The 20,888-nt window shown below is 38.9% G+C and overlaps 2 protein-coding genes across 3 annotated transcripts in view; one reads left to right on the forward strand and one right to left on the reverse strand.

The window, feature by feature from the left end:
• Positions 1-7,270, reverse strand: part of Vezt (vezatin, adherens junctions transmembrane protein) — a 78,267-nt gene extending 70,997 nt beyond the window's left edge. For both annotated transcript variants that reach the window (XM_077798630.1, XM_077798629.1), the window contains exon 1: positions 7,153-7,270. In XM_077798630.1, coding sequence (XP_077654756.1) covers positions 7,153-7,188 — 36 coding nt within the window. In that variant the 5' untranslated portion in view covers positions 7,189-7,270. The remainder of the gene's footprint in view (positions 1-7,152) is intronic.
• A 374-nt stretch (positions 7,271-7,644) lies between these two features.
• Fgd6 (FYVE, RhoGEF and PH domain containing 6) overlaps positions 7,645-20,888 on the forward strand; it is a 112,162-nt gene continuing 98,918 nt past the window's right edge. Inside the window, exons 1-2 of the mRNA XM_026397582.2 lie at positions 7,645-7,820; positions 13,251-15,663. Coding sequence (XP_026253367.2) covers positions 7,805-7,820; positions 13,251-15,663 — 2,429 coding nt within the window. The 5' untranslated portion in view covers positions 7,645-7,804. The remainder of the gene's footprint in view (positions 7,821-13,250; positions 15,664-20,888) is intronic.

The raw sequence follows: 20,888 nt of genomic DNA on the forward strand, positions 1-20,888 counted from the left end.
GAAGCATAAATGATGACAAATATAAGAAAAGATGGTAAAATTTACTAACAATCAAGGAAATAGAAATTAAAACAAGACACTTCAAAGGAGTTTTAAATCATTTTTTTTTTAAAAAGAGAGAGAGAGAGAGAGAGAGAATTTTTTTAAATATTTATTTTCTTTTTAGTTTTTGGCAGACACAACATCTTTGTTTGTATGTGGTGCTGAGGATAGAACCGGGGCCGCACGCATGCCAGGGGAGTGCGCTACCGCTTGAGCCACATCCCCAGCTCCTCAAAGGAGTTTTAAAAGATGAGATGTTGCTGGAATATTTTCCAAAATTCTGCTTGATTTAAAAATTTAATTTTAACGTATCATGTGACTCTGAGTGTCAAGACATAAATGAGTCTGATTTCTGAAATCATTAAAGTCAGCGTTATCCCAAATATGCCAAAAATATCACAAATTTCTGTAGGGAGAAGAGGTTAGGCCCTGTGATAGATACAGTGGAATGGCTTGTTCAACCTCCATTACATCTTTCTTCCAGTGCACCTCTTGTATTGCAGAGGCATCATTTGACATTTCCCAAATTAGCCTGCAGCTAGAGTGCTAGATATAAGTTTAGAATTAGGGTTCATCCAATTAGGTATACCTGTGAGAGACTAGGAAGGTAGAGGGAAACAGGTCCACTTTTGCTCCTTTGGCTTCTCTTTTTCTCTCTTCCTGCTTCATGACCAATAATAATCTTGGAGTTAGATCCTCTAGACTTTTCAATAATAATGTAACCATTAACTCCCTGTATTTTGAAATCTCCTTCTGTGTATAGTTGATAGATGGCTTTTTTTTTATTCACTAGGGTGTATGTCTGCCATAATATTTAGTGTCTAGAAGTAGGGCTGGTTTAATAAACTTGAAATACTCTGCAGTGGCTGAGTGGTAAGTGGCAAGGAAACATGCCCAATAAGCTTTCTGCTCTGGGAAGAGTTCATTATGCCTGAGAAGGAGGCACACACATGTAATCCCAGTTACTTAGGAGGATGAGGCAGGAGGATCAAAAGTTCAAGGTTAACTTGGGCCATGCAGTGAAACCTTGTCTAAAAATGAAAAAAGGGTGGGGATGCAGCTCAGTGGGTTCAGTCCCAGTACCACCAAAAAAAGAAAGAAAGAAAGAAAGAAAGAGAGAGAGGGAGGGAGGGAGGGAAATGACCATTTACAAAGCTGTAAGCAGCACTCAGACAAACAATACCCAGGGATCAGCAACAGCAGGAAGTCATTATCTTCCATAGGTCTAAAGATCAAAGGAAATAATTAATGTTACTGATACCCTATAAGGGCTGAAGTTACAAGGGAACAATTACCCAATAAGAGTTGTAGTTTTATGTACAAGGTAATCACTACTAAGTGGTAGCCCTGTGGGGAGAGAGAATAAGAATAAAAACCCAGACCTCTCCAGTGCCTCCTGATCTGTAGGTTCTTCCTACTGACTGAACCCAGATGAAATCATATGAGCAGGAGAATACAGGTGAACATAGGTAATGCAGTTCATAATTGCCAGGGTGGAATTAGGGGTCTGAGGGATGCATGCAACAATAACATCAATCCCTCACCTATATACCTGGGTGTTAAATAAGTCATGGGTCAAAGAAGTTGTTGAAATGGAAATAACAACACTATATGAGATAAACTACGTTTCAAAACTTAAAAGATAGAGCCAAAGCAATATTCATGGGCAAATTTATAGCTTTATAAATTATTTTCTGCGTTTAAGTTTTTAAATCATGAACCTAGAGAAAAGCAGCAAAATAAATACACAAAAAGTGAAATAGGTGAAATGGAAAATTTTAAAATTTAAAACTGCAAGCTGAATTGAGCTGATCAAACAAAACCAATAACTAGTTCTTTGAAAAGTCTGTCGCTGTTACATATAATTATAATGCATCAATTTAAAAAAGAGAGGAAGAAAAAAAGAAAAGTCTATCTGACAAATCAATATTCTGGCAAAACTGCAAGATAAAAAGAGAGGGTATGAATATACATAGATAATTTCTAATTAGTGTTATAAGTAAAACTAAAAATTAAGAAACTACTAAGAACAGTTTATATTAATAATTTTATAATTAAGGTTTAGAACAATTTTCAGGGAAGCCTTAATAATAAGTAATATTTACTAAATACTTTCAATATGCCCAGGTATTACATAAATAATTTACTTATATTCAGTACTTAGTTCTCAGAACTGCTCTATGAGATAGGTACTATATTAATTCTACTTTACTTTTGAGAAAACTGAAGCTTAGAGAGGTTAAGTACCTGCTCATAGTCTTTCAGAATAAAAAATTATCAAAAAAATATAATTGACCAATAACCACACACACACACACACACACACAAAGGAAATGATATACAACATCCATTCTCCAGCAAAGACCTAGATCCTATAAGGGCCATTTAGCTATATCCTCATGGAAGAGATAATTCTCATTTTGTAAAATCAGTACTAGAGCACAAAAAGATGGGAAACTGCCTGACTCATTTGGAAGGTAAGCAATAAATGTTCATGGGATTGGATGATTCAATATTGTAAAGATGTCAAGTATTCCAAAATTAATCTACAGATTCAAAGCAATCTCAATCAAATCTCATTAAGTTTTTTTTTTTTTAACTGAAATTGACAGTCTTTCAAAATTTATGTGGAAATACAATAAGGCAAGAATAGTGAAAAGCAATTTGAAGAAAAAGAAAGCTGAAGGGTTTTATCCAATTAGATATTAATACCTATTATAAAGTTACAGTAATTAAAAAACATAGGAAAGGACAAGAGAATGACCAATGGGAAAGAAGAGGGAATCCAGAACAAATCCACACATAAAAGATACCCTGACTTGTCGCAACACTACAACTCAGTGGGGAAAGAACAGTGTGTTCATTAAATGATGCCACCCAATTGGACATCCATACGGCAAAAAGAAATAAAGAAAAAAACTCATATTCTTCACTTTATACCACACAAAAATCAGTTCCATGTGGATGCAAGATCTAAATGCAAGAGGTCAAGTAAAGCTTTTAGAGAAAATACCTTTGTGACGGTAGGGTGGGCAAATATTTCTTTGAAAGCATTAACTATAAAAGAAAAGGTAATATAGCTCAGTTGGTTGAGTGCTTGCCTTGCATGCACAAAGCCCTGGGTTCAATCCCCAGCACCACAAAAAGTTGAATTATAATAAATAAATTTAAGAGCTTCTTCATTGAAAGACACTATTAACAGAGTGCAGATCTTGTATATAAGACTGAGATAAGAGATTTAAAGTATATATATCCACTAAAGGTAAAGTATATATATCCATTAAAGGTCTTGCTCCTAGCATATATAAAGAATTTCTTCGAATCAATAACACAAAATAATAGAAAAATACAAGAAACTTGAAGTGGCTTCACAAAAGTGGCTTTATAATTGGCAAATAAACATATTAAACATCTTAACTTTCTTTTTTTAAATAAACATTTTTAATTGTAGATGAACATAATAACTTTATTTTATTTATGTAGTGCTAAGGATTGAACCCAGTGCCTCACACATGCTAGGCAAGTGCTCCACAACTGAGCCACAACCCCAGCCCAATATCTTAACTTTCTTATCAAGGATATACAGATTAAAGCCACAAGAAGATATCAGGATATAGCCACCAGAATGGTAAAAAGACTGAAATGAACAAGTCGTGGTGAGAACTTAACCTTTCATACATTGTTGGCAGAACACTTTGGTACCAACACTTTGTAATAACATTTGACAATATGTAAGGAGAACTTATGTTTTTCCTATGACTCACTGATTCCACTTTGAAGTATATATCCAACAGAAATACATTTAATAAAGCACATACCAAAAAGTTCACAGTAGCAGTATTCATAACAGTTTCAAACTGGAAACTTACCTCATGACTATACTAAAAAAAAAAAAAATAATAATAATAATAGATTAAATCCTCATATATTCACACAGAATACTATACCCAAATAAAAATGTTGACATCATGTGGATGAACCTCACAAAGAAAGCCAGAAAGCAAAAAAAGCCAGATACAAAAGAAAATGTAAAAGGAATTGGAAAGTCTGTAAGCAAACCCCCCAAAATACGCATACACAAAAGTCATCTAGGTTAGTTACTACAAGTCTGAATAGAACTTATCTTTGTGGTGGGGAGTAGTGATTGAAAGGAGAAGGGAGTTTCTAATTGTCCCAGTGATGTTCTCTTTCTCTCTCTCTCTCTCTCTCTCTGCCATATGAGGGATTGAACCAATGCACTCTACTTCAGAGCTACATCCCCAGCCCTGATATTCTGTTTCTTCATCTGGAAGCTGCTTACATAGGTGTGTGCAATGTGTGTACATACATCAGTCTTTTGCATACTTATGATGCATGCGTATTCCTAATATTATAGTTATGGTTTAGATATGAGGTGTCCTCCAAAAGCTCATGTGTGAAGCAATGTAAGAAAGTTTAGGGGTGAAATAATTGGGTTATGAGAACTTTAATCTAATCAGTACATTAATCTCCTGATAGACATTAACTGGATGTTAACTGTAGGCAGGTAAGGTGTAGCTGGAGGAGGTGGGTCATTGGGGACCCATCTTTGGGTTTTCTATTTTGTCTGTGGTAAGAGGAGCTGTCTCTGTGCTTCCTGGTTTTTCTGTCTTGAGTTCCTTTCCTCCTCCACGCCCTTCTGCCATGATGTGCTGCACAGAGCAATGGAGTCACTGTCTATAGACTGAGACCTGTGAAACCATGAGCCCCATCTAAACTTTTCTTCTTCTAAAATTGTTCTTGTCAGTTTTTTTTGTCTATATCAATGAAAAAACCCACTAAAACAATACACATTAATGTGTATTACTTAGAGTAAATAAGCAGCAATGGAAATTTTTTCCTACATTTTAATAAAGGCTTAATAGTATTTGAAGAACTCATGTAAATCATCCATCCATCACCCCTTCCCCCACCCCCAATTGATTAGAGAGCCTTGAGCATGCTAAGCAACAAGCTAGGTAGAAGGTACTCTACCCCTGAGCCATATACCCACCCCAATTCTAAGTCAATTTTTAAGAAGCTAAGCTGGGTATGATGTAGCTCAAGGTAGGAGGAATGCTTACCATGTGAGAGACCCTGGGTTCAATCTCCAGCATTTGCAGAAAAAAAAAAGGGGGGGTAGCATCAAGTGGACAAATGAATGAAGAGAATCACTCAAGCAAATAAATAAAAATAGCTAATAAATGTATAAATACCCAAAATGTAAATCAGAACAATGGAATGCTGTTTTTGCCTATCAAACTCCAAAGATTAAAGGAAACTAACAAGGTTGTTGATAATAATTTGATAAAATTAATGCTTTCTTATTCCTAAAAGAAATGTGAATTGGCATAACCTTTCTTAATAAATCTTAAAATGTTCATGTTCTTTGACCTACTAGATCCTAGAAATTATTCTAAGGAAAATCAGAGTTTCAGTAAAAGATGGACTTATATCAGGGTTGACTACTATAGTATTTTGAAACAATCTATTCATAAAGGGATACTGGTTATGATATGTTACATGATGGGATAGCATATTAACAATCATGTTTTCAAAGAGTGATGAGTAGAAAAAGATGTATGATAAATTAAGTGAAAATTTATATAAAATATGTATATGTTTTATGCTAACAAATCTCACACACATTAACATTCATTTGAACAAAAAGTCTATAAGAATACATAGCATATCGTCAGTAGTGGCCATCTTTGGGTGGTGGGATATGGGTCATTTAATTTTTTTTGTGTGTGTTTATTTTCCACAATAAAATGTTCTTTGAGCATGTATTACTATTATATTCAAAAATCAAAGAATGATGGGCTAAAAAATATGGTTACCAATTTCCCCGGCTCTAGAAATCTAAGCAACCCAGATTTCTCCCTCCTTCAACTCCCATATGCAATTGAAAATGCGTATCCAAAGCATTATTACATTATTTCTTCTCTCATTTCCAAAATTTAGTGAACTCCTTGCACCCAGATTCTACATTATAGTGAAATGGCCAAATTTCCCACAATGTCTACATTGTGGAAACATCAAACCACTTCACAGTGAACTGCCACACCCCAGCCCCTAAAAATGCACACCAGGTACTTCCACATCTCCCACCCTAGGCATACTCAGAGCTCTTCTCCTATGATATCTTTTCTCCCTTCCATCTTCCTAATTCGATTCATAATTCAAGATTCACCTCGGATCTCGTTTACCGGATATAGTTCTTGGAGGCTGCAAGAAGAGACAGCCGTTTCCAAATTAATCTTCCAATGACAGTTGAACATGTCAACATTTAACATTCCGCAGTTAGTGCCTCATTATCTTGTTGGGCATGGGTCATTTTCCTTTTCTTAAAATCTAGGATGAGCTAAAGTACACATATGCAATGCATATAAACAGCGATGTGAATTTTTACCTGACAGAAAAATGGTATCAAAAACACTCGCCTGATTTTTTTTTTCCATTCAAGATGGCAGAGAGCGCCTTAGAAATAATCCTACACAAAAGCACTGATCCAGAGCTTTTGATTTCAAAACTGGCTACACCTCGCGAAATAGCAAAGGACAAAAGAATGGAACCTAGATGCTAAGGCGCCCCAGCCCTAACCACTCACTGCAGGTCCCACACCCATAGATTAAACCATGCCAGAAAAGTGGCACCTGCTGCCTTCATTTCGGGAACCACACCTAGACGGTGAACAGTGACCCAAGGCACTATTGGACAGCGACCCCAAAATTCAAGGATGTAAAAGGGGACAGCAGAGCTGTAATAGTATCTGGAAGGCACGTTCCGGCCCCGCCCAGGAACAGTCCCCCCCGCGGTGCTTTAGTCTCGGGGAAGGAATGGACTGGGATCCCGCCCTAGGGCCGGGCAACCCCTCTCTGACCGGGAATTCTGGGCGGGCCTGAGAACGAGGCCGGCCGCGGCCGAGGCGCCTGGGGCTACACCTGTCAGGCTGCGGCCAATACTAGGCCCCAAAATCGCTGGGGTTGGGTGGTCCAGGCCGTCAAGAGCGCGTCAGTCGATCCCTCGCCCCGGGATCGCCCAGTCTCCTTGCTTTCCCTTTCGTCCTTCTCAAACAAAGGCAACCCACACCCACCGCCATTTTCCCTTTACCTCAAAAACCACCTCTTCGTCAAACTCCGGTGTCATCCTTCTCCGCCATGCCACCCGCCTCAGCACGATGGGAAATGAAGGCAGGCAGGAGAACAGGCGTGCACCGAGGCTTCTGCTCTTGCCGGTCCCGTAGGTCTTGACAACTACAATTCCCAGCATGCCTCGCAGCTCACGCCCCCTTTTTCGGTCCGCTTATTGGTGCAGAGGGTCACCGTGGGGGCGGGGTCAGAATGAAGTACTAGTTCTTCGATTGGAAGACGCTGAGGCTTTTGTCTGCCTTTTACGGCCGCGACTAACAGGGGGCGCCCGCCGCACTGATTTTTTTTTTTTTTTTGGAGTTTGAGAGGGGCGCGCGCCAGCGGAGCCGCGGTGAGTTCTGCTCGCGCCCGCGCCTGGCCGTCTGCCCGGAGCGCGGCAGGGCGGCGCTCGTGCTCGCCCGCCTGCTACCAGCGACTCGCGCCCGGGAGCGCAGTAGGGTAGCTGGAGCCGGCTGCATCCTTTGTGCGGCGCTCGGGTTTCGCCGCGGTGGCACGGGACAGAATGTGGGCTCTGCGGGGGCTTTTCTCTTCTGCTCAAACTCTGAAAACAATGGAGTGAAAGGGGAACATGGATTGAGGGGCGCGAGCGGGGAGGCGAGCTGCTCTGGGAAATCATGACTTCTGCCGCCGGTAAGTGGCCGCGCTCGCGCTGTCGCTGGAAAGTTTGTAAGGAGCGCTTTCCAAGCTGGGGCTCTCCGGCAACTTTCTCCGATAGGGTGGGAGAGTCGCGTGGCCTGTACCTTTCCCTAGCATCTCGGCAAATTGCGAAGCGAATGGGGTTTGCTGCTGGATTCACTCGTCCCTTCCTTCAGAGAGGGCTGTTGGACCTCTTGGGACTTCTCTTCAAAGGGAGACCTGTGCTGGGGGCTCTTAACTCCAGGTGAAACGCGCAATGGAAAGAGAGCATTTGCTCATTTCTCCTACAATTGGAGTGACTTTGTTTTTGCGTGGGAGGGTAGCATAGGTTCCCCTATTAAGAAATCATTTATTCTAGGAAAGGGCAATGTTCCCAGAGTATTGAACTGAGCCACTAGGGTGAGTCGCTTTAAACCTAGGGTGGACTGAAAACCCTTTCCATTTCTTATAAAAGAGGTTTAAATATTGTTGCTCATGTCCTCCTGGTTTTACTCCTGATAACCTGAGTGTACAGTGGGATTGCCTCTGGAAATTTTTGTACTCATCTTCACTCCATTTCTTTTGGGATTTTTTTTCCCCAATAGTTCTACCTGCTTAGTGTAAACAAAGCCTTGTTTTCTGTCTGCTTCCTATAGGCTTTTCCCCTTATTCAAATGACAAAGCCTCTATTTTACCTTTGTGTGGCTTTCGATCCATGGTGGACAATATATTGCTGAACATTCTAAGGAACAAGTTTTATTTTACAAAATAATTACCAAAGTGGTGATACAGTCATTTCATAAGAACATGGGTTAATTTTAAAACCAGCCACTTACTAATGTATTAAGTGGTGTTTTTTTTTTACCTTTGTCTATGTTGAAAGAAACTTAGATTAGAAATTTTATAATCAAATAGTTTGAATCTTCCCCTAAAAGTTACTTGTAGATTCAGCACGTAAGTATCATGTTAAATTCTGATTGCTTTTCTTGGCTTTTGTTTAAAATTCCTGCAACCTGAAACTGTCAAACAGCACTCTAAATGTTCTGATTTGTATTATCTCTAAAGCCTAGATATACTGGAGTGTTGGTTTGCTAGGAATAATCAGATTACAACTAATGAGGCAAGAAGTTAGCCAATAGAAATAAGAAACCAAGGAGTGAAATATTTCTGTAGAAGATTTTGTGGATTTTTTTCCTTTTTGATGTTATGTGCAATGTACATGAGAAATGTCATAAAGCTCTATTGTAATTATTTATAAGCTTTCTTTTATTTATTAAGGAAAGCTTATATTGTATTATTTTCATCCTAAATTTCTGTGCCTTGTCAAGGTTTCTTTAATGACTGAACCAATATAATTAAATTAAAGGTGCTTAGCAATTTTACAATCCTTCCAGCCATGTATAGTTCTTCCCTTCTTTGTGGGGTCAAAAATATTCAAAATATTCATCATATGAGTATCAGTGCTCAATTTTATTCCTAATACTTTATAGTGAACAGGTACAGAAGCATTTGACATTTATATATGTAAACTTGATTTCTAGGGCCCAGTCTGAAACTTTATGATTCTTTCATTGGAATTACCCTAAAGTACTGCAAGCTATTTTTATATTTGATCAACTTTAGAATTAAAGAAATCCACGGACATTTTTGTGGTGTTTTTGAAAGAGGAACACTTCCTGTGTATAGCTGAGTTAGTTGGTTTTTTGGTATGGCTCTCTGAGAAGCATTGGCTACTTTTTTGCTCACCCTCTGATAAAATTTATTATTATTATTATGTCTAGATTATGGAAGAGAGCTGGGGTTTAATTCTATCCCATCCTTATAAAACTACATATACATTGTTCTTATAAGCTAACCTGCAAACATGTGGTGCTTTTTTGGCATAATAGTTAAATTTTAGGGAAGTTATTTATAGTTTGCAGGCAGGGGTGTTTGTTTTGAATCTAATCTATTGCATTTGGGAGTGTTGTTTTAATTTAAGAAAATAGAGGAATGTTGTAGGACATCCAAGTTGTATGTATCCTGAGAAGAGCTTGCTTTGCTTTTCTACATCTATGGAAGAATTGATGCTCAGTAGAGTTTAGAATTATTCAAAGCAGTATGTGAAAAGGGTGAAGTAATTATTGGTGTATGTCTTGTATCTTTTTGAACGAGTACAAGTTATTGTCTCATTAATGTCTGTGCTTTGCATTTTATCTGATCCAGTAGCCAAGAGAGAGTGCAAGTGAGCCACAGCCATCTGTGTGTAACAGAAGACAAGTTTGTTTGTAATAGTAAAATTGTATTAGTGTTTCACTTTCGTACCTTATATTTCCCTGGAGCCAAACAGCTGTGTAAATAAAAGATTTGCTACATTGCTCTGAAGAAGCTTTGGAGTTGACTGTTCATACTGTATTAAAATCCAAAGGTGCTGAATTCATTTCCAAACATTATGCGCTTATTTCAAGAGTTTAATATTGTGGCACACCATATTATAATGTCTTGTTTCTTCCAGTTGTGTTTCTTTCAAAATAGAGCCATTAAAAAAATAATAATGAAATATTTTGTATATTGCAATATCAGTGACATAGTTGAACCTTTGTTTATATTAATCATTTTAAGGAATTATTCACTAATCCTATTGGTTATTGTACTTACTTTTCAAACTATCATATGAGGTTAAAACGAATATTGATTATTTTTTAAGGAATTTCCTGTCACTGAGACATAATAATGAGTATATTTATGTGTTAGCTAAGAGAAAGTAGCAACCTGCTGTAGCTTGCCTTCTAGTGGCAAAGACAGACAAAGGTGTACTGAAGAAAAATAACACGGGACAAAGAGGCTACAGCATATCAGCGTTCTCCAAAGTAGATATCTATGAAGTACAATCTTCATAGATCTTTCAAGTCACCCACTTAAAAGTAGGGAAACTGAGGCAGCCAGTTCTGCAAAAGCACACAATTAGGTCAGCCAGTTCCTGAGTTACATTATTGACTCCCTTTAATACACAGGTAACCAACAATGCTAAGCCCAAGTTCACAGGTATTTGCTTAATTCAGTGGGTATATATTAAGGGCTTAAGGAGCATAATGCTGAGCTCTACTTTTGGAAATCAAGCTCAGCTCATATGTGGTTGATTTAATTTCTATGACACCAAGAGAGAATAAGAATTTATGTCTCTTGGAAGAAGACTCAAAGAAAAGACTGAAATTGGTACCAGAGATTTTTTAAAAGAATGATTCAACTAAAAAGCAAAAATGGTTGGTTAATTACACTGAAACTTCTCACAAGGCTGTAAAGGTCAAAAAGTAAAAGATGAATTAGAAGAGATTATTTTTTAAATTGTGGTAAAATACACATAAATTTATCATCATAACCATTCATAAGTATACAATTCAGAAATAAATGTTAAGTACATTGTTGGGTAGCCTCATCTCCAGAACTCTTTTCATCTTGTAAAATGATTTTTTGAATTCTATCAAAAATCCCAGAGGTAGGATGTTTCAAGGATGACAGAAATGAAATCAACATGACAGTCTGTTTCTTTTTAAATAGGAGGTTGGGAAAAGTCCTATGGAATTCACACTTTCTCTGAAGATTTAACTTGATTGATTGACAGTTTAATAGACCAGTCAGCATTATCACTAGACTTTGAAGGGTTTTGCAAAATTATTTTCTGCCTTAAAAACCCTCAAGAATAATAACATGCTTATTGAACAAATAAAGGAAAATTGGCTACTTTGGGAATTTGCTTTACTAGGGATCAAACCTGGGGGTGCTTTACCACAGAGCTATATCCCCAGCCGTTTTTATATTTATTTTGAGACAGGGTTTCACAAAGTTGACTAGGCTGTCCTTGAACATGAGATCCTTTTGTTTCAGCCTCCCAGTCTCGGATTGCAAACACACCCCCATCCTCTCTGTAGAATTTTTCATTATTTTGAAAATTCATTATCCTCCTTAATTTTGATAATATTATATCAAGAAATTGGATGAGAAGATACCTGTTATTGTATAATCTTGGTTGTGCATATAGTATTAGAGGTTTGGGAATTTCTTTCCTGGTTGGGAAAAGGAAGTAGAGTACCCTACTTTTTTTTTTTTTTTTTAACTTAGTTCCATGTAATATTTTTCCAAACGTTGTGACTAATTTCCTTTGTTGAAAAGAAAATCAACACAAAATGAAATATCAAAGCCTCAGTGTGTTCAAGTAAATTAACAATGTCCAGTAGTTCTGTGCAACAGATATTTGAGAAAACATTTTTTTTCCCTAATAAGTAAGGTTTTTATTAAGCATTAGATCCTGGTAAAGGAACAGGCATAATTATAAGAAGTACAAGATAAAACATGTTTCACCTCAGGTTTCCTTGGGTAAATATGGTTGATAAGTGACAGTTTATGTGGGAGATATTTTAAAAAATTAAGAAATACAGATATACAGTCTTTATATACCTTTTTATTTAATAGGTCTTTTGTGTAAAGCTGTTATCAAGTTCCTATATGCCAGGAACAGGTCTACACAAATCCAGCATTTTATAATAGGTGATAATTAAATACTTTATCTGGAATGTTGAGGAAGAATTGCTACACTAGAACTTGTGGTCATTTTTAAAATGCAATAGAATAGTGGTTATTAACAAAGAACAAACAACAGGGCTGGGATTGTGGCTCAGTGACAGAGTGCTTGCCTGGCAGGTGTGAGGCACTGGTTTCGATCCCCAGCACCCCATAAAAATTAATAAATAAAGGTATGTGCCCATCTACAACTAAAAAAGAAAAAGAAGAAGAAGAATGAACAACATAATCACGTATGAAATAGAGAAGAAATACAGATGTCCAAGCTCTACCATCAGAGACTCTAAATGATGTCTGGATATTTAAAAAACAAAGCTCCAAGAGGAATATAATGAAAATGCCCGACTGGTAACACCTGTACTGAGAAATGTCAGCTTTATTATGAGTTTAAATAATACCAAAGAATTCATTTTCATTTTTTAAGGGTAGAAATTTCTGATATCTGTATTCTTATTTAAAATTGTTTGGGGATTTCTATTTGCTGAAGAGTCTAAAAAGATTCTTGATGAAATGAAGGTGGAAAGACACTATGGCTTATTTATATGAGAAACTTAAAGAGTTGAATTCTGTAGGCAAATTTAATTTTTAGCACTCAGCAAATGAACTGAAAACTAGTGTATAGGTTCTAACAGAAGAAATCAATTATTTTATTTAGTGTCAACATTGAAGGAAAAACTGCATTGGACCTACTAAATAATATACAACATACCAAAGCTACATATGCTAGAAATTTAAGGAATCTTCAAAAGTAATGTTGACTCTACATAATGTGATATAATCTGCCTACTAACATGTACATTCATAGAAGTAAAAGTATTATCCAACATAATCCTCTATTGTCTCATGCTTTGGTTATTTTATGATTTAATTATACTCTTTTCTTTCTAGAGATCAAGAAGCCACCAGTGGCCCCCAAGCCAAAGTTTGTGGTAGCAAATAATAAGCCATCTCCTCCACCCGTTGCACCTAAACCTGACATTGTGATTGCTAGTGGTCCACAATCAACAAAGAAAACCAAACCGGCAATCGCACCGAAACCGAAAGTTCTGAAGAGCTCACCTGGTCGAGACATTGGGCAGTCATCATCAGGAACAATCTTTGTGAACCTGGAGGAGCATAAACTGGAATTACCTGAAAGCACTGACAACTTTAATTGCAAAAATGTTGAGGATCAGAGCAGTGATTATATTTTACCAATATGTTCCTGCAGGTCTGAGTGTGTCCATAAGCTTGGGAATAGAGAAGATTCATATGTAAAGCAGCTTGTTTTAGAGCCCCTAGAAATGAAAGAAAATTTACAAAATAGTAAAATTGATGAGTCCTCTTTGACTATAAAAACCAAGAGTAGGTGGGATTCTCGTGGTGAAAAACACAAGAACCAGAGTGGGGTAGTTTTAAAGGCAAGCATCCTAGAAGGAAAGCTCAAAGATGTTTTAACACAACAGATGTCACCTGTAAGTTCCCTGAAGAAGCACAGATCCACAGACAACCCAGAAAGGAATGGTGGCTGTAATTCCAACAGACAATTCAGAATTGAACTTGCAGATTTGTCACCTTCTCTGTCGAGCTTTGTAAAACTTCCTGTTCATCACAACTGCCACGTACAGCTTCCTAGGGATGAGTTTCAAAGTCCTGAAACTTGTCAGGACAGCAGTGAAAAAAGCAATAGTCACTTTCATTCATCTGATCAAGAAGCTCTAGAAAATGGTAAAAGGAATACTTTTATATCTTCAGATGGAGTTAGTAAGAAAACAGAAGTAGAAGACCTTGGTCCCTTAGAAATTCATTTAGTACCGTGTACCCCCAGATTTCCAACTCCCAAGCCCAGAAAGACACGTCCTGCTCGCCTGTTACGCCAAAAGTATATAGACACTCCTAGTGAAAGTACTGAAGAACCAGAGAATTTCAACAACAGCTCGTCTTGTCTTATTGAGGACAGTTTGAAGAACAACAAAGTCAGTATTCTTCATCAGGATGTTTTGTGTAACCAAGAACAGGTGGACAAAGTGAAACCAGGAAATAATAGTGAACTGAATAGCAACTCCAACGATGACAGTCAAGATTTAATCAATTCACAAGCCATGTGTCAGGAAACATCTTCCTCTGAAAAAGTGGCACCTTCTTTAGATACAGACCCTAATTTGAGTTCTGATGGTACATCAGTAGACGGTGCTAGCATGGCACTTGCCACGGACCAAGGGACGAGTTTTATAAGATGCAGTACTCTATCTTTGAGCCTGCCAAAGCAACTCAAATTAACGTACAATGAACATCTGCCTACTGCCTGTAACTTGGGAGTGTCTGTCCCTCAAATGCAAAAGGAATCTATAGTAAAAGAGGAAAGTTCCTCAAAAATTGTCCCCAGAAAACCTCAAAGACACAGCTTGCCTGCTGCAGGAGTACTTAAAAAGGCTGCCTCAGAGGAACTTGTGGAGAAAAGTTCATATCCCTCAAATGAAGAAAAAAATTCAGAGAAGGTTCTAGAAAGAAATCATTTGTGTGCCTCAAACCATGGTATGTCATCCCCCTTTGACATGCCTAAACGAACTTCAGAAAAGCCTGTGTGGAAATTACCTCATCCTATTTTACCCTTTTTAGGGAACCCAGAATCCTTAAAGTCTGTTACTACATCCTCACATAGTGAGCCTCCCACTGCCCTCACCAAGCCTAGAGCAAAATCATTATCTGCTGTGGATATGGACAGGTGCACTAAGCCTTGTAAAGATTCTCCAAAGAAAACCTCTCTTAAGAAGTGGCTCAATATGAAACTGTCCATCTCTTTCATGAAGAGTGATTTTCAGAAGTTTGGGTCCAAGAGTAGCCAGCTCGGAGAGACAAACACAGGCAGTTGTGGGGAGCAGAAAGGGACTGAAAGTGACTGGCATGACCTCATGGTGGGAGAAGAGAAGAGAAGTAAACCCATCAAGGCATATTCTGCAGACAATTACAGCCTGGAATCTCAAAAGAAGAGGAAGAAGTCACGGGGCCAGACCAGCACAGCTAATGGTCTGAGAGCTGAGTCTTTAGATGACCAAATGCTCTCCAAGGAGTCATCGTGTCAGGTGGTTTGCAGGTCTCTTACAAACAGCTGTGCTCCAGAATATGAAAATATACGCCATTATGAGGAAATACCAGAGTACGAAAATTTGCCATTTATTATGGCTGTAGGGAAAACTCGAGAGTTGGAATGGCAGGATTCCTGCAGTGGGGAGGACACTGATGCAAATGTGTATGAGGTAGAAGAACCATATGAAGCTCCAGATGGCCAGTGGCAACTTGGACCCAGACATCAGCGTTTCAGGTAACGTTGCACTTTTGCACTCATTATTGTAGTTAACCTTCAGCAACCCCATGAGTAGGAATGCAGTGGGGAAAATCACTTAGGAAGGGACTGATCTAGAAAGTATATGTATTTCCATGTGCAGCCTCCTTATATCATAGAGAAGGAATGGGTATTTGTGTTGCAGGTTTGTAGTGGGTAACTTATTTAGTAGTTCATTCAAAGAATTTAAATAACCATGTAGTACTACCAGGATGGCCTGGAAGAGAGAGTTCCTAGAGCCTGCAAACATCAGCTCAGAAGATGTAGCAGGGAAGTCACAGCAGGGAACCAAGGGCGGAAAATTGGTTAATTCAGTGAAGATTATTTGCTAAATATAGGGAATCTGAAGTTACTGAAATCCATTGATTGACCTGTGATGTCCTTGTCAGGGCATATTCAGAGATGAAACCTCTGTATTTGCAGAAGTTATAGCTCTTTGAGGATTACTTATTCTGCTTGTTGAAGGCTAATTGCCAATCTCAAACCTAGGGAGAATGCAGGAAACCCATAACTAGTCTTTCTTTCTCACTTTTGTGTATGCACTTCCTAACTTTGGAATACCTACTTTATCCTTCTTACTAAAGTTGTGCCCAACCTTGATGGTTCAGCTCATTGACTTCATAAAGCTACAGTTACTTAATGGGAAGTGTGATTTCCATTCTGAACCCTCAGTTATGCTATGATATTCTTATAGCGTATAACCTTTACCTGAGTCTATCTTATGGTATAATTTTTTTATTGGTATGTCTGATGTTCCGCATTCAGTTTTAAGTTCCATGAAGGGTTCTAGTCATATCTTTTTATCTTCCATGAGGCCAAGCAAGGAGTCCAGTGATCAGGAGACCTGGGATGGCAGTAGGAGAAAACGAATAAAAAAAGAGACAAAGGAAATAAGTGTTCAATTTGTGTTTAACAAAAAACAGACTGTTTTAGTTTGGATGTGAGGTGTCCCTCCGCCCCCCAAAGCTCCTGTGTTAAGCAGGAATATTCAGTGGTGAGATGACAAGGGTCATGAGAACTGTAACCTAATCAGCCCATTCTATTTTGAATGGCCTGACTGATGGTCAACTGTTGGCAGGTGGGGTATGGCTGGAAGAAATGGGTCACTGAGGTGTGTCCCAGAAAGGTTCCTCTTCCCTGTAGCCCCTGACCCCTTACTGCCCCTCTGCTTCCTGACCTCCAGGAGCGGGGCAGCTTTCTTCCACTACGCCCTTTTGTTATGATGTTCTGCCTCACCTCTAGCCCAGAGAGAAAGAACTGGCTGATCATGAACTGAGAGGTCAAAATAAACTTTTTCTCCTCTAAGTTGTTCTTGTTAGATCTTTGGGTCATAGTGACAAAAAGTTGACTAGCACAGACCCTTTTGAGGTCTTCACATTATTCTTAGGCCACCAACATCAGGTTTTTGAGTAAATACTCAGCTCCTAAAGTGTTACTTTTTATAGGAAGACTATCCCACCCAGCACATGGGGGCTAATAAAGGGGAGGGGGGATCATTAGCTTGTGAATCAAACATATTGAATTGTCAAGCAAGTCAGTGTATCATGGAAGTGTTTTTAGTTGCTTCAACTTCCAGATGCTTTTCTTGTGTTAATTTCTTTACCGGTCATCCTCTATTTTCTCCTTTTACCAGTGAAAAGCTCCTCACCTCCCTTGCTTAATTTTTCTCTCATCTAACCCCATTTTTGCTTGATTGTGCTTTCACATTAGTCTACTCCCCACACATTGGTACCTAGGCAAAAGCTTCTTTCTTGGCATAAATATTTCAACAGAGAACTGATGTTAATTATCCATCTATTTTAAATTTTTCTCTTTTTTCATGCTTGATGTTTTCTCTACAGGGCAATTTTTTTTTGGTATTGGCCTCTCTTAACATGCATTTCCATATGTGTATGTGCGTATGTCATGAATTTTATTGGTTTCTTTAAGATATACTGTCCTGAGTGTGCTCCATCATTAACATAGACCAAACACATTTGTGCCTTTCCACAATATCAGAATTAATTGAATAACAATAAATTCATAGGCTACACCACTTTCATCAGTGGTAGTTCACTGAATACTTGTGGGTCACTTGGAAATCATAAGCCTGGCAATCACAGGTTTCTTTATTCCAGTCTTAATTTCTAGTATCTGTAACACTCAAGTCACATATTACACTTCACACAATTTTATATTTATAGGTTACAGAAAGGCTAAGAAAAGGGTTAAGGCAGCTATAGGAGTTCAGAAGGCTGAAAGGGAGCAAAGGCAGAGAGCAGAGTTACTGTAGGTGGTCAGGCAAGATTAGAAAGCAGCCAAAGAACTTGCTCAGGGTGCAGAGCTGTCAAAGCAGGAACTTATTCTAGGACAAGATCTGGAGGTGGGCAGTTTCATAGTATAGTGGGACTTATGTGGTCATCACCCACAGGAGAAGTCATACTCTCCCAAAACCCAAGGACAGAGATTCGGAGATTGTCACTGTGGTGATTTTCCTGGGCAAGACTTGTGATGGGTGACTAGGTGATAGGGTCCCATTGCCACTATGTCTGTTCTCAGGATGTGAAGAACATCCATTTGTGGGTCTCTAATGAGGGAGTTGCATCATTTGGTGCACTGGTGTGATCAATAAGCTCACGGGCCTGGTTAATCCAATTTGAGTTTGGTACATCCATGCATCCATGAGTTCACGGGTGGTCATTCTTATTAGCACAGTTAATTTACTTATAGTTTATTCCTTATGATTGTGCCAGGCAGATGATGGTTGTTCACTTGTACAAAGTGTAGGGTCATTCCACCTTAGCACTTAAACTCAAAATGGAGTAGCTTATGGCAAACTACTGCTTTACAAAATGGAGTAATCAAGGTTCAAGCACAACCTGAAAACTACTGTTCTGTACTCACAGAGTGACTCACCTGAGCCTAACCTGCTCTCCACATATACTGTTACTCTTGGCTGAGCTAAACTTCTTTCTTGAAATTGGAGGTTTGGCCCTTGGGATAAGTGTCCTGTGGGCCCTTGGGTTTAAGTCTCAAGGGCTTAGCTTTAGCTGTGACACAGGTTCTTCACTTCTGAAACTTGTTCTTTGACCGGCTTGCTTCTTATTTCAAGGCCTGGCTTAGGGCCTTGCTGCTGAATTGGGGGGAACCAGGTTGAAGGGGTGAGTATACACTGCCAGCCAGTGCAATTGGGCAGGCATTCATTCATAGGGGGGGGGGGGGGGTCTTTCTGGAGGCCGAAGGACACTGAGGGCGGTTTTGGACAGGTTGCAGGCAGCCTGGTAAAGTGTGAGAGAGCTCTGCTTTTGAATTTTGCTTCCCAAGAGGTTCTTGTTTAGGCCTGGAGCAGGGAGCCCTAAACAGATTTTGAGACTTCTAAAATGTGCCAGCTGAATCAAAAGCCTTCATTCAGCAGTATTGCCTGGGAGATCTTTCCTTTTGTGAACAACATTGAATAATCAAGAGAAAGCCAAATCCAAGTCTTCATAAGGAGGACACCTGAAAATAAAATAAATATATGCAGGGCATATATTTTAGGTGAGCAGAAAATGATTCAAATGGGAATCCTGTATAGAAGTCTGGGTGCTGTAAACATAGACCTGTGCCTTGCAATAATTAATCCAAAATCCAACATTGCTGCCTGGAATTCTAAAATCTTAACAGGGTTCATTTCCATTTTTTCATAAGATTTTTATGCTATAGTCATTGGCAGAGTATCTCTAACATTTTCTCAGCCTTTGAGGAGGAGAGTCTAGGTCTTGCCTAGGGTGCTGGATCAAAGAATCACTAGCTACATATTTAAAAAAATAATAATTCTGGATGAGTAAACAGACATTTGGCAAGGTTGGGTCATTGTCTTTAAAATATAGATGTGTCATAAATCCAACAGCTTATCTTTTATTAGGAATAATGGTAGTGAGTCCCCAGTTCTAAATTTGTTGGTATTCTAAAAACTCATGTCAATTAGAGACAGTGTATTTCCGGAATAAAGTTTTGGAAATGGTGGTGAAGGTCCCAGTTTAGCCCCAGGTTATATTAATCTTCACTGTCAGAGTCTGCCCCCGGGGGAATTTTCTTGGCCCTTTTGTGTGCTGCAGTGTGATGCAGGCTGGGGCTGAGTCTGGAGTGCTGGCCAGGATGGAGTGAGCACCTGACATCTCAGAGGACAGATCCACAGGTCTGAGGCAGCAGGGTTTGCCCAAAGGGTGAGGTGACTAAAGAAGAATGAGGAAATTGGGGGCTGGGCTTGCTGGAGAAGATTGTTAAGGCTTGGGGAGTGATAAGGAGAAGGAAGGGTGGGGTGGTTGGAAACTAGTAAGCAAAGGATTTCTTTACCTCCTTTTCTTTTATAATCCAGAGCCCTTCTCTCTTTCCTTCCCACTTCTCCTTTGCTGACTAAAAAGTTCTGCTAATTAAATTTCTGACCCTAGACAAGAGTGAGAAGAAGAAATGGGGGAGGACTTTGGGTGGGGTAAAGCAGATGTATCCAGAAGCCCAGAGTGGGGAAGGACTAACAGCCCCATCTGAAGGTGAAAGGAGTCGAAGGGGCGGTCTCATGGCTGGAGAAGCAATGGGTGTTTCCAGATAGTGTATCATTTGGTCACTGCGCTAGGGTCTCAGAGGCAGTTTTGTTGGAAGTCAGATTGTGAGCTCTCTGGAGTATTCCACTGTGCTATATATTTATGAGACCTCTTCCCCCAAATGTTTCAAATATCATAAAACTGAAATACCTAGCAAGCAATGGACATTTCTAGTTTATTGGTGTGCAGGTGAGGAGTTTTCGTTTACTACCACTTTTATTTCAGGGAGTTTGATTTTCATAGGAAGGTTCCTAAACTTTGAGTGGTTGATATTAAAGGTGGATAGACAAATCAGCAAAATAATAATGTCCAAATGTTAGAATTTTTCTTTTGAAATTGAGGCAGATTTCTTGACTTGGTAGAGAAAAAAAAACTTTTCCTGGAAACATTCCAGGTTTTTCCTGTGTTTTGTGCTAAGCACTTCGAAGAAAAAGTATGGTAATTAGGTTTCCTGAGTAACCTAGCAAGCACTCGGCTTATTTATTTTAAAGATAGTGACCAGGTGTCAAGCACTATACATTCAAAGGTGAGAAAGGGAGTCTACTCCCAGTAAGGCATCTGTTATAACACACTGGGGTTTTATAAATCCAAGCTTTCTCCGAGTTGTACTTATGTGAGTTGTACACTGGAACAGGGTATAAAAGA

The sequence above is a fragment of the Urocitellus parryii genome, chromosome 5, assembly GCF_045843805.1.
Source record: "Urocitellus parryii isolate mUroPar1 chromosome 5, mUroPar1.hap1, whole genome shotgun sequence".
NCBI classification, from domain to species: Eukaryota; Metazoa; Chordata; class Mammalia; order Rodentia; family Sciuridae; genus Urocitellus; species Urocitellus parryii.